The sequence below is a fragment of the Drosophila persimilis genome, unplaced genomic scaffold (assembly GCF_003286085.1).
Source record: "Drosophila persimilis strain 14011-0111.01,24,50 unplaced genomic scaffold, DperRS2 tig00000000-arrow-pilon, whole genome shotgun sequence".
In the NCBI taxonomy this organism is placed as follows: domain Eukaryota; kingdom Metazoa; phylum Arthropoda; class Insecta; order Diptera; family Drosophilidae; genus Drosophila; species Drosophila persimilis.
In genome coordinates this window covers 23,625,567-23,643,304 of record NW_020825288.1, presented here as the reverse complement: position 1 = coordinate 23,643,304, position 17,738 = coordinate 23,625,567, and the positions used below count along the sequence as shown (strand labels likewise).

General features: G+C 45.4%; 1 protein-coding gene across 1 annotated transcript in view; it reads right to left on the bottom strand.

Moving 5' to 3' along the window:
• Positions 1-17,738, bottom strand: part of LOC6591940 (circadian locomoter output cycles protein kaput) — a 33,294-nt gene that overhangs the window by 3,348 nt on the left and 12,208 nt on the right. Inside the window, exons 2-5 of the mRNA XM_026993100.1 lie at positions 15,209-15,399; positions 6,434-6,558; positions 1,776-1,865; positions 42-546 (exon numbers count right to left, since the gene is read on the bottom strand). Of these exons, the coding sequence (XP_026848901.1) occupies positions 42-546; positions 1,776-1,865; positions 6,434-6,558; positions 15,209-15,399 (911 nt within the window). The remainder of the gene's footprint in view (positions 1-41; positions 547-1,775; positions 1,866-6,433; positions 6,559-15,208; positions 15,400-17,738) is intronic.

Genomic DNA, 17,738 nt, shown 5'->3' with positions numbered 1-17,738 from the left:
AAGGCTCTTCTGTGGAAGACCATGTAGTGGTTGCAACTTACGCTCCTGATGGGCACTGGCCACATAGGCCAGGTCATCGTAGTGCACCAGATCGTATCCGCCCATGTTGACCAGCTCGGCATCCGCATAGCCCAGTATGTGCTTGCCCCTCTGATCCATCGAGACCAGGGAGAAGTCCAGCTTGTGCTTCGACTTGAACATGTTCTCCTTGTGCGGTATCTCCAGGAGACTGGGCGGGCCAAAGGGTGTGCAGTAGGCGAAGAGCGCCAGTGGCGGCTCCTCCGTCTTCCGGTTCTGTCCGTGCAGGATCTTGATGCGACCCCGGATGTCCAGCCGCAGGAAGCCACTCGTGTTGTCCAGCAGGCAGCGGAAGCGAACGGTGAAGCTGCGCTCCAGATAGAGCGCCTTGTCCGGTGCCAGGGTCTCCGAGAGCTGCATGCTGGACATGTCCGCGGGCAGGAAGCTGTTCCACAGCAGCTGCCGCTGCAGCTCCTCTCGATCCTCCGAGTGGACCAGCTCGTACACGGACTGATGGACGATGTCCGACTGTGGGTGGGGGGGGACAAGAGAGCGGGAGATGAAGGTCAGTCAACTCTAAAAGGGATTTCTCGCATTGATTTTAACTTTGTTTCGTCTTTGGTTTGTCTTTTCTCTGTAACTCTCCCCCTCTTCCCCTCTTTCCCTCTTTCCCTCTTTTATTCTGCGTTTCTTCTCCCTTTCCCCTTTGTATTCCCTCTCTTGATTCCCTTTTGCCTTGGGTTTTCGGGGCGTATAAATCAAAATTCGCGCAAATTGAAAATTCGCCCCATGTTGGCTACAAATTGAGACATAAATTCTGCACGCGCCAGGAGCAGAAGGGCAGGAGGCGGAGGAGAAGCAAGGTGGTTACCTCGGGGGGAGGGGGGGGGACCGCAATCCAGATATCCAGAAGGAATGGGGTCCGGTACGGGATTCCCCTCCCGGCTTGTGGCACACAAAACTTTCTTTAGCGCAAAAAAGCAAACAAACGCAACTGATTTGCCCCCAATCGTACCACCAATCGTGCCTCCCAATCCCCAACCGAGTCCAAGGGAGCTACGCTTTTAATTGAGCTGCCAAACGGGGCGTGGCATGTGCCGCTTTACACATTTACAACTAAATTCAGAAAGAATATCCATAGGAGAAGGATGCTGGGATGCTGGAGGCGAAAGCTAACTGCGATTTCAATTTCCATTCGACAATAAAGTAGGCAAAAAACACTACAATGAAGGAGGATCCCAGAACTGGACTCGAATCGGAAGAGCCCCAGCATCAGCCTCGAAATCAATCTGGTAAACGCCCTGCTACTGAACCATCTACGATGCGGCATCCTTCGTCTGCCTCTCGAAGGAAATTCCCAGCGATTGCGCAATCTGATTTTAATTTATGATCTGTCTGAGGGCAACGCCAGATCGACTGAGCCTCCCCCCAATCGATACAGGTCCCAATACACTTCAAGAAAAGACGGCTCCACACACTTTCCAAAGGAATCCCGATGTATGAGAAGCGCAGGACTTGGTTTAGGGTATCTTGAAGTCATGTATCCTGAAGGTTATTGGTTCCCCCGACTCTTGACTGTGGGTTTGACTTTGTCCTAACTCGTTTCCTTCCTTTTTCTGGCAGACGAGACATGCGGAAGCATGGCATGCCAGTGTTTGACCCAAAAAACCAGACAAACACAAGAGAACCCTCGGCAATTAAAATCAATCAAAATGATGAGAGGAGAAAGACACATACGGATAGGAGATGGCACTTACCTGATGGAAACCCAAATAGCTCTCGATGCTGTGCGTGGCAAAGAAGACTTCGCCTTCGCATGTCAGTATCATTAGAAATCCATTTAGGGCCTGCAAAGAAAACCCAAGAGAATGAGAATGAGTGGCATCAAAATTAAATCAAAACTATGAATTAAAATTTATTTTTGGGGCCATGAATGTTGCTCCAGAGACAAGTAGCAAGTGGCAAGACTCCTCAGGTATGGAATCAATAGATGGATAGATGAATGAATGATATGAGGGTTGGGCTGGGCCTGAGAAAGGAAAGGGGTAATTACAGTAGCTGCTGTGGGGTTCATCATACTATTTTCGTGAATGAAATGTTATCCATCTTGGAAGCCTACGGTGTTTTGACTACACAGCGAGAAATTATTGTTCTATCCAATCGAAATTATCTTCAACGGATGAATCCAGAGGATACGTTTTCGCTGTGGCTTTCTGCGAAATCGCCATTAACCGTTCTCCATAATATCTCTCAGTGCCTATGCCTATGACTGGTTGGATCTGGGGCTGGGGGGGGAATGCCGCGTTCGAATGAACCTTGCCACAACAGAAACCGGCGATGATGGCGGCGGCAGTGGCGGCGCTTGCCGCAACCAAAGCGTAATCAGCGCTTAAGCGGCTCATTTCATCCAAGCCACAGGTCGCAGTGCCCCCAGTCCCCGCCTCGCTGCCCGATGGCCGATCCCTCCGCGTGGAGTTCCACATCAAACACAACCAGGAAATGGCTGGCAATTAAATCAATGCGTTTCAACTGAACAGAGAGCGGGATTGGGGGGGGAGCCAGGGAGAGGGAGGCAAAGATTTTTTGGATGTAATTGCAGGTTTCCATTCTCCACAACTCCACTCTCTATGGCATCTGGCTGCCCCAGAGATGATCCATTGTAATTATTATCTATTCGGATATGCGTTGTCGTCGCCAAAAGCTGGAGACTTGGCTAACAAGAAATAAGTGTACGATAAATATGGCCATGCAAAAGTTTGTAATAATTTTCATTGTTGTGTTTTGTTGTTGTTCCGTTGTGTTGTTGTGTTATTGGGGGCCGCATTATTGTTTTAGATTGCATTTAAAGTCGGGCTTTATGGACTGCTAATGGACGCCACGCATGCGATTCTCTTCTGCAGATCTCAAGTGGAACACAACGGCACACGGACCCAGCTAACGGTAAGCGTTAAGCGTCGTGTTTGGTGTTGGTGTTGGTGTTGCTGTTGGCGTCGTCGTGCAACGCGCAACGTGCAACGTGTGAAATGAAATGAAAATGAAAATTGAAACCCGACCTCGCAGCGAAAGACAAATTTGCCAATGCTCCATTAGTGCCTCTGTTGCGGTGCGGCGGTAATTAATAAAAAAAAAAAAGCCAGGACAGGAGGAACTCCAACAGAAAACAGAACTCGGCACACAAATACGGCCCGTAATTAATACGGGCGTATTTAAATATCAATTTGCAGCCACCAGCCATCTTCGTCCCCTCCCCCCCTCGTTTGAGCCGGAGAAAAATGTGCGCGATTGCTGCTAATTACAGAGCAGGAGGTCCAGGGAAGAGCCAGAGACTGAAACTGAGACGACATCAGAGGAGGCGAGGAGAGCTGATCTGAGAGCCTGAAACAGCGGGAAGCAGCTTGGGGGGAAGCGATGGGGCTGGTGGAGCATTGGCATTAGCCGACATAAATGCTAAGTGGCGTCATCATTTAAAACGCATCAACACAGCCTCCAAAGGATATGGCCCCAGCATACGGCGTACGGATTGTCATCAGTCCGAGCTGGGAGATGAGTTGCGATGAGATCGGACGAGTGGCCGACGAGCATCAATAATCGTCTTAAAGATCCGCCTCAACCAGTAGCCAGTGAATGATAGAGAAGTATATACCAAGAGAAAGAGAGAGAGGAGGTTTTGGATATGGAGAATACACTATTTTTGGGTAACTTATTACATATAAGGAAGATTTCAAGAGGAGGAGTAGGGAAGCACTTGGAATGGAATGAAATTTTAGATGCTCTTTTGATGGCAAATATAAGTCCATAAATTGACTAGATAAGTGCTTTAATTTCGAGGAAAAGGCAGGATGATTACAATCAGATAAATATCTATCTACAACTAAAGACGAGTATAAGTATCTGCAATCTGTTGATCAAGGAAGAGACCTTTTGTCTCTCCAAATAATTTCAGATCTATGAAGACTTGTATTGTTCACCCAAAGAATAAAAACTTTATTTGCCTCGAACATATATTTTATTTTCTTGGCCCCCAAAAAGGGTATCTGTTATTCCACCCAAATCTTGCTTACATTTTTTCTTATTATTATTTTTTCATTCATTGGTTACGTTACTCTTTTTCTCTTCTCTTCTCTCGTTTCATTTCTTGCGGCATTTTATGTTTTTATACGGACATGAAAGATTTCTCCCCACAGTCTAATTGTTTCTCTGGCCATCTCCCTCGCACTCTGTAGGATATGTGTGTGTGTGTGTGAGGAGGCTCTCTCTTTCCCTCCAGCAGCTACAATTTAGACAAGCTCTCGTCTGCGTCTGCGTCTGCGTTTGCGTCTGCGGCGTCTTCTAATGCGATTTTAATAATACACGCCCGTCTTTTGAGTGGGGTACGTGGTGGAGGGGACATCCAGCAGATACTTTTATGGGGTATCTGTGTGCTTGCCTGTGTATGGGGGTACATGCATCTGTGTGTGGCTTTAGAGGCATCTCTGTGTGGGATTATGGGTATATCACTGTGTTTTCTGTGTAAATCTTGCATTTCACTTTGAAGATTTGATAAGTTGGCAGCGATTATTTTACCATTTCCTAGCCCAAGATGCAGGAAAGACGGTGGAGGACGGTCGTCTGTCTAGTTTGGCCAATTTGTCCATATTCGTCGGGATAATTGCTTAATAAAGCTACGGGCCACCCCAATCGAGGGACCCACCTCTCTCTGCGAGTGTCTCTAGTTAGTATGGATGGATAAACCGCCTGCCTCCCCAAATAAAGGTAAAAAAACAAATACTGTTGCATGCAGCCGAAGCGGAGTTCAGTTGAAAATGAGTGTTGAAAGTGTTTTACTTTCAGTGAAAACGGAAGACAATTAAACGTTGTATACTCCATATATGTACATATGTATGGGTGGGGGCTGCGAGCTGCGTGACAAAATGCCATTTTCTAATGATAATATGTGGCCCACACTCGTACAGCTGCTGTTGTTGTTGCTTTTGCAAAAAGTAAAACTTCAACGGGGCAACAGGTAACAAATACCTGAGGTATTAAAACTAAATATGCACACCCTGCACACCCTGCTCCCCCATTTAGCCATTTCCCCCACAGAACACTTCCATGGGTTTTCCTCCTTGACTCCGAGACAGACTAAAAATATGCACGGAAATGCACAATTGTGCAGTTTTTGAGCTCGACAATTAGCTGGAGCCGGCCAAGGGACTTTAGTGGCTTTTTTGGCTTGCATTCAAATTTGCTTCGCTGGCCGGCCACCCTGCGTATACGTAATGCAGGCAAACACGAAACTGCAATGTGCAACATTCTGCAGCGAGTGGGGAGGAGGGGGGTGGTTTTAGTTTAAGAGACTTTGACATTGAATTGTGTGTGCCAAAAAACAAAAAGGAAGGCAGAAGGCGGCAGGTGGCAGGCGGCAGGCTGTTGTTGCAATGCAATGCGCGTTGTTGCACAATTGCGTGTGTGTCTGTCGCCAGGTTGTGGCTGTTGTGGCTGTTGTGGCACTGGCAGTGGCAGTGTCAGACGTGTGTGTGGCAGCACTTGCCTGGTGGCCCGGCTGCTCGCTGCTCGCTGCTCCAATGCCCGGTGAGCTATGTGGGCATTAAATTAAACTGTCATGACTGTGACAAGTGCATATGTTGGCGCCTCGGACAGTGCAGGAGAGAGAGAGAGTGAGGCAGAGAGACACATGCACTTTTAATTCAACAAGAACATGCAACTGCCCCCCCCCCCCCCCCCCCCCCCCAAGGGGGTGAGGCACGGGGGCTGTTGGGGGAGTGCTTTGCGACAATTTAATTGAAGTTGTACTCTTGTTGTTTTTTCTGTTTTTCTGTTTTGTGGCACATAAACTTGAAATGCATAACTTTTTATGTGCTGTTCCACATTTGTGCAGCTGTTGCCGTTGCCTCGTTCTGCGGCCTGATAGCCGCTTATTAATTATACAGAAATCAGAGATCGTTTGTAAATCGGAATGATTGGGAAATCGCTTATAAGCATTTAGACCTTCAAGTGTGTGAAATGGTTTAAAGACCTTTATTTACTCGATTGGCCTTAAAAGAGGGATCCAGCGAGCCGAAGCAAATATCATCCCTTCCATCTCCCTTTCATCCCTTAGATAAGCATTCCTCAAGGAGGATAATCAATTAGAGCACTTATTAATTGCAGACCATTCGAAATGATGGAATCGGATTGTCCTGACCCTCACTCAACCTTCGATTGCGTGTCTCTCATTTATCAATGGAGACTCTCTCTTTCTCTCTTGGATAACAAGACGCTGATTGATTATGCGGGGGGTGGCAGCATATCCTGGCTGCCCCAATGAAGCCATCAAACAAAGGCTGATGAAGACAAATGTAGGTGATTGGTGGGGAGAGGGCCAGAGCAGGAGCTCTTACTGGGTACTGGGTTCTGGCTCCTGGGTACTACTCACCTGAAGGAACATATCACCATCCAGCAGGCCGTGCTCGAAGGCGCCCAGCTCCCGGGTCCTGTAGCCATCGTGTGCGTGTATGTGGGGCAGGACACCGTTCTCCTCCTTATCCTTATGCATAACAACTGCAAAGAGAGGGGCAGAGAGCCAGAGAAACTTTAATATTTATGTAGGAATTTTTCGGGATATTTTATTAACCATAAATATTTTATGTACCCCACTCAAAAGGGGTCGAGGGCGGGGGCGGGTGCAGGGAGGCACGAAGGAAATTGCTTGCCCATAAATATTCCCCACAATTGTTTTATAAACCGACTGGAGTGGGGGGGGGACTGGCGGCATAACCATAGTAACTTCATAAAAATCCAATATATCATATATATATCCGTAGATGTGTTTGTTTGTATCCCTGGTAGGAGCCCCGAAATTCCACCAAATATTCGTACAATAAATATTTACAGCTTTGGCAAAAGTACTAAAAATTGTTTATGGTGTCATTGTAATATTTTATGAGAACTTTCGACCCACCGACTCCCACTCCCCCTCGCACTCCCAGTGCCACCCCTCCGATAGTACCCACCCCTGGGGCAGCCATTTTCCTTCGAGGAAAACTCATTCTACATATATTTTTCCATTCGACTCTCACTCTCTTTTCTTTAGTTTTTTTTTGTTTATTTATTTCTTGGCGGCGGTTTTTATAATAAATTTGTCACAAAAATTGATTTATGCGCGATAAACGATAAAAGAAATGGAACTTCATATATTTTCACAATATTAGTAAAAGGTTTTCGGGTCTACCACGAGGGAGGGGTGGCTAGAGGAGGGTAAACCCTCGAAAGGGAGGGTGGAGGTGGAGAGGGTGTTTGTTGGCCAAAAATTATGCCCACCGCCGGCTGATGTCTGATGTCATAAATTATGATTTTTATCAACGCAAATGAGTGAAATAAAAAATGTATAAAAGTGAAATAAAACAGCAACTAAAATAAAAACAAAGGAAAATGCTTAATTTACGCATGGAAAACGCCTAAAGCCGCCCCTCCTGCCTCAAGTGCAACCCCCAAGAACCAAGGAGCGTGAGGGAAAAGCCAGGGTCCTTGGGGTCGTAGATTTAGATACCCTTGGCAGATCCTTCGTTGCGGGGTTTGACTATAGGATATAGTCATTATATTTGGTGTAAAGTCATATCGAATTATAGTGGATATTCGTAAAAGTAGGTGCTGTGGAATGATATCAGATACAAAAGGTATAGTTGCCATATAACAGGAGATTCAGATGGAAGGATTTATGTATGGACAAGGCTTTATTATGAAGGAGAAATCAGAGTTTCGGCTCGTACATAGATACCATCTTTTTGGATAGATATCTCTTCTTTAGAGACTTACACTTCAACTCAAGGAAGTTTCTGTAAAAAGTTCCTCTCAGATACCGATAGAACCGAAATTCGATATAACTATGATGGTAATAAATAAATATACTTTATAGGATGATGGTTCAAAGTCTGTGGATTTAGTTTAAATATTGCTTAGTTCTCTTCTTTAGAGACTTGTACTTCAACCCAAAGAAGTTTTTGTAGAAAGTTCCTCTCATTCCTCTCGATAGAACAAAGGAAATAGTTTCCGTAGAACCCGAAATTCGATATATCTATGATGGTAATAAATAAATATACTTTATAGGATGATGGTTCAAAGTCTGTGGATTTAGTTTAAATATTGCTTAGTTCTCTTCTTTAGAGACTTGTACTTCAACCCAAAGAAGTTTTTGTAGAAAGTTCCTCTCATTCCTCTCGATAGAACAAAGGAAATAGTTTCCGTAGAACCCGAAATTCGATATATCTATGATGGTAATAAATAAATATACTTTATAGGATGATGGCTATGGCTTAAAGTCTGTGGATTTAGTTTAAATATTGCTTAGTTCTCTTCTTTAGAGACTTGCACTTCAACGCAAAGAAGTTTCTCTAAAAAGTGCCGCTCAGATACCGATAGAACCCGAAATTCGATATAGCTATGATGGTAATAAAGAAAATATACTTTATAGGATCGGAAATCCTTCAACCCAAAGAAGTTCCTCTCAGATACCGATAGAACAAAGCAAATAGTTTCCGTAGAACCAGAAATTCTATATAACTATGATGGTAACAAATAAATATACTTTATAGGTTGGGAAATCCTTCTGTCCAAAAATCGTTATACCCTCTTAAAAGGGTACACAAAATGAACTCTCAGAGTTTGGCTTCAATTTCAATTAGCGGTTCCCTGAAGCACTCCCCCAACCACGCTGACCCTTCACCCTTCCACAGCGCAGCACACACCCTCTGTGCCTCTCTGTGGCCCTACCTTTGAGGTAACCGCAAAACTGGAGCTCCTTGTCGCCTCGGTTTAATCTCGGCCTTTTTGGTGGCCTTTTTATCAAATTAACAAAAGTGACTCCGCTCTGTTTCTCCCACTCCCACTTTCCCCACCCGCCCACTCTCTCCCTCCCTCTCTTTCGAGAAAGATTGTTCATTTTAGCGAAAGTGCGATAAAACAAATAGTTGCCACAGTCCACTCCCTCTCTTCATTTCGGTGGCGGGAGCAGCCTAATGTGGGCCCAAACAAATTGCATCATGTGCGTGTAATCCTGGCGTGATCCTTTTACAGCCACTTGGCCTGGGAGCCGGCCGTAATTATTCATAATTTAATTAGGCTCAGTTTACATTCATTTCGAGGCTCTTTTTATGAATATTTCTGGTTGTACATTTGAATTTTTGCTACGTGCATAAACTCATTTAATTAATTTTCCTGCGAGGCTAGATTTTTGGTTTGGTTTGGGTTGGGCCGCCTTTGAGGCTTAGTTTCAGTTTTGGGTTACAAAATCTGAACGGGCGGAACGGGGGCAAGTCCGGGGGGGGGGGGGAGTCCGCTTTTATTGCACTTACATTGTATTATTACATGGTGGAAATAAAGCAAATTTACGACACATTTTCCGTAGCTGCTGTTTTTCCTGCTCTCTCGCAGTCTCTCTCTCTCTCTCTCTGCCATCTTGGCGGGGATAACCAACCCTTGGAGAGCCGTTAAATGGGGCGAAAAAACCATCCCCCATCCACCCTGTACAATGGTCAGGCGGTGGATGAATATCTGTGGCCGGGAAAGACCGGAAAAGCGCAAAATCTCAGCTGCAGGACAGGGGCGGAGCGACTCTCGATGATGTACATAAAAATGGCGATGGCGATGGTCGAGACCCCACCCAAACGGTGAGCCCCGAGGGAAAACATGTCTGGGCGGCGGGGCGAGGGGAGGGAAAGAGCTTGGAGCTGGGGAAAAGCGAACGAGCGGAAAAGCGTGCGCAGCAAACGGCAAAGCAGAAGACCCAAAAGATACTCGCCCTAATGACGTTGCACTCTGACGGCACCTCAGCTCCAGTCGTTCCACTCTTTTTCCACTCATTCTCATATTCCATTTTCCTCTGTGCTTTTTATCCCCCCCCCCCCCCACTACTCCCATCCAAATGGCGTCAATTATGCTGGGTCTGGGCGTGGCCCCGTGGCCGGTGGCACGGCTTGGCGCAAAATAATAAATAAAGTTTAAAGTTTCTGACATTTTGGCAAATATTTTCCGTGCCGACAGAAGCAAATATGTCATGGAAATGTCAAACCCATCAGCGGATTTGATTGGAAAACTGACAGCGCCAACGCCAGGGCCCTGCAGAAGCATCAACCCATCAACCCAGCCATTCAGGCATTCCGGCATTCAGCCATTGGCAGCTGTCATAATTGACAGCGCTTTTCGGATGGATATACCCAATCCCCAATCGCCAATCCTTAGGTGTGGGGCAAACAACAAAAAAAAAGGGTTAATGGTGGTAAACGGATGGGAAGTCTGACAGAAATGGGGATCCCTTGAGGTGGAACATGTGGCTTGAAAGAGAAAGGTAGATAGAGAAATGCATGTCTGTACAGATAGATAGATAGATGGATAGATTGATGGATAGATAGATGGATAGATAGATAAATATGTAGATAGATATATAGAGATATACACATTAGATGGCTTCAGATATCTTCTAAAGTTACTGCAAAAGTTTTTCAAAAGATTAAACTATGAAAAAGGTTGAACAAAGGATGCGGTAAATAATGAAAACATTGATAGATATTTAACAAAACTAAAGATTTTGTGGATGGACTGATTATTAAGAAGAAAGATACGATTGGTAGAGTATTAGGGAAGATGCTCTTCGACTGACAGTCAATATTCTATGATATCTGAATGTTTTATACCTTTAAGCAGATCTAAAACAATAAATAAGGACATTCCACACTTAAAGGCACACATTTATGGTAGGAAAATGGTTTAAATGTATCCCTCAGATACCCCATGAACTATTTCTAAAGACTTTCTAGCTCCAGTTAACTCTGTAGGCCTTAAGCCTTGATTTTCCACTTAAGTGGATTTCTTTTCCAGCAAAAAGTTCCTTGAAACGGGCTAAGCGGTTTCCTCACATAAAACCAGGCATTCCTAGGCGTTCTTTTTGATGGTTATTCGTTTTCGGAGGCTCGTTAGAGGTTCCTTCCTTTCCACTGAGTAACTGACATTCCAAGGCATTCCGCAGAGCGAGAGAGAGAGAGAGAAAGAGAGAGAGAAGGAAGTTAAAGGTTCTCCAACACTCCAACAATCGGGTGTTGAGGGCTCTCCACATTTTAAAGTTGTTGAATCGTTTAATGGACTTTAAATTGAACTAGGCCTTAGACATTGTGGTATCTGTAGCACTCGAGCCTAGGCCCAAAAGGGAGAGAGGGATAGAGAGAGGGCGGGAGAAGAGGGGTGTCGACCTACGTAAAGTCACGCAATGTTGTCTGGGCTATATAGTACATATTTACCCCTCTATATACTCACATATGTGCGAGGAACAGCTGTGAGTTGGCCGGCGTGACAATGCGACGCCTTCTGGGGCACAGAAACACCAGAAACAACACCAAGAGTATCGTAGAGGAGCTGGTAGGCAAGTGCATCGCCATCGCCTGCCTGACTGACTGATTGCATGTCCGCCTGCGACCCATTCATTGTCTGGCTATAATACCAGGGAGGAGGGGCAGAGGGGAATGCCTTAACTGGAGCAACGCACGAAAGTCATGTTACAATGTACGAAAAATTGGCCAAATGCCGGCTAAGGCAACGGCAGAGGCAACGGCAGAGGCAGCGGCAGCGGCATGCAGAGCAGCAGATTGGAGTTGGCTTTTAGTATGTTTTTAGGTTAAGAACTAAGCCTTGGCCTCCACCCACCGGCCTATTGGGAGCACTTGCCTGTGGGCCAATTTTGATAATAACATAAATACCAGCAAAGGGAAAGGACGGGACAGACAGTGACCAAGTGACCTTGTCGTGGCGGCCGATAATCGGTGGGTGACTTCCATTAGGTGCCTCCCCCCCCTGCCCACGCCACTGTGGCCCGCCACAGATGCATTCATTCATAATATGCTTAGAGCAGGTTGCCACAACACTGCGGCGGCAACTGCCACTTCCCACGAGCAGCCGCGAGGCGGCCAGAAAGAGCCGCCAGTCAGAGCCGAGTCAAAAGTAATGGCGACATGATTTGCCAGCAAATCTATTAACCGAATATGAAATGCCCAAGACCACACTGAGGGAAAATGTGCAGTCTCAGGTGGGGGGAATTTACTTTTGAAAGTTCAACAAGGAAATTCGTTGATTGAAATGAAGGTTTTTGTTGAGGAAGCGTATGATTAGCGATGTTTAAGGTATGGTAATATGGCAGTGCATTTCCTGGCTAAAATTATGCAAATTCCACAGACACAAAACACGAATGGGCATTGGCATGCATTGGGGTATTGCAATGGTAGAGTTTAGATGAAGGAAGACCTATTTTGAGTGGTAATAAGCCATTCTTCCTTTAATTATCAGGAAAATGTTTACCACAAAAATTAGCTACTGGCTGAGGTTTCTCTAAGGAAAGTAGAAACGAATTTCCACACAATTTAAACCGGTTTTGCTCCCTTGGATCGAGCAAGGGGAACCTTCGAAATCTCCTACCCTAGGCAGAACCCTATCATAAGAAGTGTGAACAGCTGGCGTTTGGGCAATCAAGATCTTCTAATAAGAGTTTCTTTCCAAGAAGTTTTTCTTTGGTTTCCTTTTCTCTCAGTGCATCTTTTAATCATGTGTGGGAACTCTGGTGGGGGCTTTTCGACCAACGCAAAAAAGAGACCCCCACCAAAGCAGACGGCAATGAAAATGCAAATTTGTTCCCATCTCACATTACCGAATCTTTGAAGAGTACTTGACTCTCTGGAAGCCACTGGAAGCTTCTTGGGAACACAATTTGCCTATGAACTGGTTTTTATGGCGCATTTTAATGGCATTTAATGGGTGCTGGGGGGGGCTTGCTTTGCGTGTGACCCAAAAGAGCTACCGCAGAAAAGAATGTACATATAATAATCGTAAAAAAAAAGTGTAGGCAAGAACTATCAATATCTAAAAGGGCCATAACAACTAATGTTTTTAGCAATTGTTTCTCGACTTTCCCTTGCCACTTAATTACGCAACTCATCAATTAGGCAGACGTCGAAGCGCCGGGAGACAGCGGCAGAAGCCGACCTCCAAGGGCATTAAAAATGTAGAAATTGCGCGTCTTAACAATTATGGCCCTGCCAGAATAGTGGCCATAAGGTGGGAGTCCTTGGCCCTTTGCCCCATTCGAGGGCCAAGACAATGGGCCATTAGCAGCGCGCTTTAATTATTTAGTTTGGAGGCACAAACCCAATGCAGAGATACTCTCGGACTCGTAGTAGAAAAAGCCACAAAAATACGAAAGAGAGAATTAGTAAATCATCAAGCGCTCCTCAAGGATGGGGGCAGGAGTGCGGAGGGCGTGGTCCTCGAACTGAAACTAAAGCCAAACGTTGAGAGAGCGACTTGGAGTTCGGTTTTTGGGGTTCGGTTTTCGGTTTTTGCGCAAGTCAGGGTCAAGCAACTACAGAAAGGGAGTCATCATCATCCCCCACAAACGTTTAAGTACATAAAAAAGATACATAGATGCGTACTAATGCTTAGATATATCTATATCTATATTGCTATATGGATTGTACATGTGTTTTTGTACCTACAGATGCAGATCCTAGGGTTAAACTTCTTCTCATTGGATTTCCATCAATTTGAGCATCTAATGAGAATGAGACACGTTTGAGTTCTCATCGGCGCTCAATATCCTTCCCATACCCTTTATCGAATCAATTTTAATCGTCTTGAGTGCTTCCGCCTGGTAATCCCATGAACGGCACACGTTCCGAATTAAACCCATTGCCCTGTCCTGGTCCTGGTCCTGGTCCCTCGATCAGAGAGAGAGAGAGAGTCCCAGACTATGTGTGTGTGTGCGGAAGGCAAAACAAACACTAATTGTAAATTAAATGATCCCGATAATATCCGAAAAACATCTACTACTAGTATTTGGTGGGACGGCGGGTGAGGGCAAACAAATGAAAACCAAAGGGAAAACAAACTTTGACCTCACAACCCCGGGACACTGAGACTCTGGAACGTCGAAGGGATATACCATACCAGAAGGTGTGCGGGGGGGGGGGGGGGGGGTGTACGGCTGTACGGACACAGAGGCCACTCACCGGGGCACACGCCGCAACGGTTCTGGTCCATTAACCCGTCGTCGTTGCAGTCCTTGTCGCTGTCGTTGTCCTTTGAGGTTCCCATTGGGCATTGCGCATTGGGCATAGCAGGGCTTGGCAGCAGGGATGCCATTGGCAAAAGGAAACTAATGTTTATATTGACTTTTCACAATGCACAATGCGGCACGTGGCACGTGGCAAGCGGATGTCCAAATGCTGCTCCTTTTCTGTTGCCATTGCAATTAACGCTGAACTACGGCTTGACCGCTAATTGTCAAAATATTTACTCAAGTTTTGTAACCTTTTTTTGTCGGCTTCGTCTTTATTCTAGGCTGGGGCTGGGGCTGGGAACCTCCCAGGACCCCGCTTTAATTCTGCACTTAAACTTAATTAAAGCTGTCATACTACCCTCTCTCTCTCTCTGGACTGCGGGAACCCCTTCTGGTCTTTTGCCAATTTTTATGGCAAATGAAGCAATTAAATATGCTTCCCTCTCTCTCTTTCTCTTGTTTTTTTTTTCATTAAAACAAAGCTTAATGTGAATGACCTCAAAAGAGAGAGAGCGAATCGTTAATCAAGCCATCAAGGCCCGAGAGTCGAGAGTTTATTGCATTTGTTTTAATTAATTTAAATTATACGAAATATTTTCGAGATCCCCCTCCACTCAGCCATCCATCCGTCCCATCCCTAAAGCATGGTCTAAAGCACCCCTGAGGGAAGTCGTAGATACATATGTTAGTGGAGGTCCTGCCCCTCTACGAACCGCTCCTGTTCCTTCCTTCCTTCCTTCCTTCCGTTCTGTCTGCCTTAATCCGTCAACAGCACGTGCGTGTGTCCTTTCCATGTCCTGTCTGTATTTCTGTTTCTGTTTCTCTTTCGGGTTTGTTTCTTGCTTCTGTTTCGGGAGAGCAGACTAGAGGACCTCCTGGCGCGTCGTTGAAATTAGTTTTGAATCATTTATGAGTCATGTTCTAGGCCAAACCCAAGCCCAAGCCAGGAGAAGGTCTCCTCGCCGAGAGCCCAAGCATAATCGATTTAATAGGCCAAAAACTGTTACGCGCCGTATGGCAAATGGAATCGAAGCCAAAGCCAGGGGTTTGGGGCGAAACCCACCTTTTCTGGGAGGGAGGGGGCTGGCCTTTTCTATTTCTCCTCCATCCCGCACTCACCTTGAAAATAACTTTTGGTTCTTAAATAACTAACGGACAGCCTTAGTATGCTCAGTCGATCCAGTTTGCTCAAGATGTTCTGCTCGAAGGGCAGCAGGGAGGCCAACAGATCCAGCTCCGCGTTGAGGCGCTCCCGATGCCGCTTTGATGGATTGCTCTTTGTGACGCCATCCTTGGGCGGCGGCTTCAGGCTGCAAGCAGAGGGAAAACAGAACATCAGAGAACATACATAGCAGCAGGGTGTAAAAACAAAAGGGAAATTCGGGAAAACAATTTTCATGCATAAATGGAAAGTTGCCTCTCCATAAAATATAGAACGCGCGTCAGCTGTGGCCCGGCGTCGGCGGCGCGAACTTGAAAAGGTCAAAATTATTAATTGCACTTATCAGTTACCCTAGAACTATATAGGTATAGTGGACAGACAGACGGACCCTCGGAATATCCTCCCCTGATGATGGCACGGGGACGGGCAAGGATTGCCAAGCACAAACGGACTCTCGGTCGAGGGTTGATTTCGATTAGCTATGCCCACTTGATCTCTGGTTCATTAGACGATCTACCATCAGATGTGGCTGCGGGTTGCACAACTCCATGCCCTCTGCTACCGTTAAGATTGGGTGAGAAAGTACGTATTTTCGGATGTTAATCGAAAGAGATAATCGAAGGTCAATCGATTAGCTATCGTTTGTTTAACAACATCTCCAGAGACATCATCTTTTAGGGTGGGCAATTAATCTCTATCTAAGGATCTGCTTTTAATCGAAATAATAGTCGAAATATTTATCGTTAAACCTGAAATGTATCTATATGAATATTGAATACACCCAGCAATATAGCAACCAAAACGGGTTTAATTATTATAAAAGGTATCCCTGTAGGTATCGATAAATAACAAATCTCGATAAACACACATTCGATAAACAAGAGTTGTTTTATCGAAGCGTTAGCGATAGTTTCCTTTAAAACAGCTGTTAGACTCCCATAAATTAAATGGTTTTAAGGATGCTGTTTAATATTCAACAATTGGTGATCCAAAATGTATCGCATGGACACAAACAGCTACCGAATCGAATCTGTATCGAAATTATTATTCGAAACCAATTTTCATCACAAAATCTAAGAGCCTTTCATGTCTAAAAACCATAAGAAACATCAAATAAATTGATCATTAACCAAATTACATTCGAATCAGTTAATAATAGTAAACGAAGCAGAACTCCAAAGCTGAATATGCAAACATTTAAAGTATCAGAATGCGATTCAAAGAAGTTCATCTTCCCCCATTGCTACACCGAGACTACCTCTAATAATTTCCATGAATCAAATCATAAACAACGAATAAGAAGTCGGCCGCAATCAGAAAGCACTCCAATTAAATGTCATAAAAGTTCGAGGACCCAACAGAACCCAGCCCAGAAACCGAAGCGGTCTGGAAAATACCACTGCAAATCCAAATACTGAAAGTGATACGGATACAATCCGTCCAAGGCGAAGGAACGGGGGGGGGGGGGGGGGAGGGGAACACTCATAAATGCAAAATCCGTTTATGATGGGACTCGAGGAGTGGCAAACGGGGGGAAAGGGGGATTGGTAGGGGAGTTGCAGCAATCTGGATGAGTTTGGATTAGCTTGTGTGTGGACTGATGGCCTGATGGATGGTTGGATGGTTGGATGGATGGTTGGATGGTTGGTTCGTTCTGGTTTACAAAAGCTTTGCCGCTAATTCATCATTATCTCCGGTCATAAGCGGATAAACCGACCAGCAGTTCTAGAGGATTGTCTTTATAAGCCACATATGTATATCCTTCTCTTTCTTTGGTTGTATCTTTGTGTGTGTGTTTTCCCTCTCTTTCGTTGGTTGTTTCTTTGCATATTTCCGTCTCTTTCTGTGGCTGTTCCTCTCTTTCCATCGCGGTGTGTGTTATTTTTTAATCATATTTTGTCTCATCATTTTCATTGACATTATTACAAAGTTAATTGCGGTAATTAAATGTAATTATATTTGTAATTTATGAGGCGACCCCTTCCATGGTCAGCCCCCTTCACTCCCCATCCATATCCCCTACTCTTCCTTCCCCCCCCCCATCCATCCCTCCATCCATCCACATTTCTTGCGTTGCTTTTTTGTCACTGTTTTGAACATTTTCCATTGTTTGCTGTTTTTTTGAAAACCTTTTTGCTTGGCTGCACACACACACACACACACACACAGACGCTACGTGTATGTGTGGACTTCGACTAGGACCTGGGCTCCAGGACTGTTGCAGGATATTGTCGCGTTAAGTTAATTGGTTCCTAAGGTTCCTCTGCCCCTGCCTCTGCCTCTGCCACTACCCCTCTCCTCTATCCAGTATCCATATGGAGGGGGGGTGGGGGGCTGGTTCCGTTGTTTTTGCTCTGCTCTGAGCTCTCGGGTAATTGTCAGTGGCATGTCCGTTTGATGTCACAAAACTGGACGACATGTTGCCTCAAATTGTTTCTGTCGGCTAATCCCCGAGTTCCTCTATCGCAATCGCTATCGCCAGTCCCT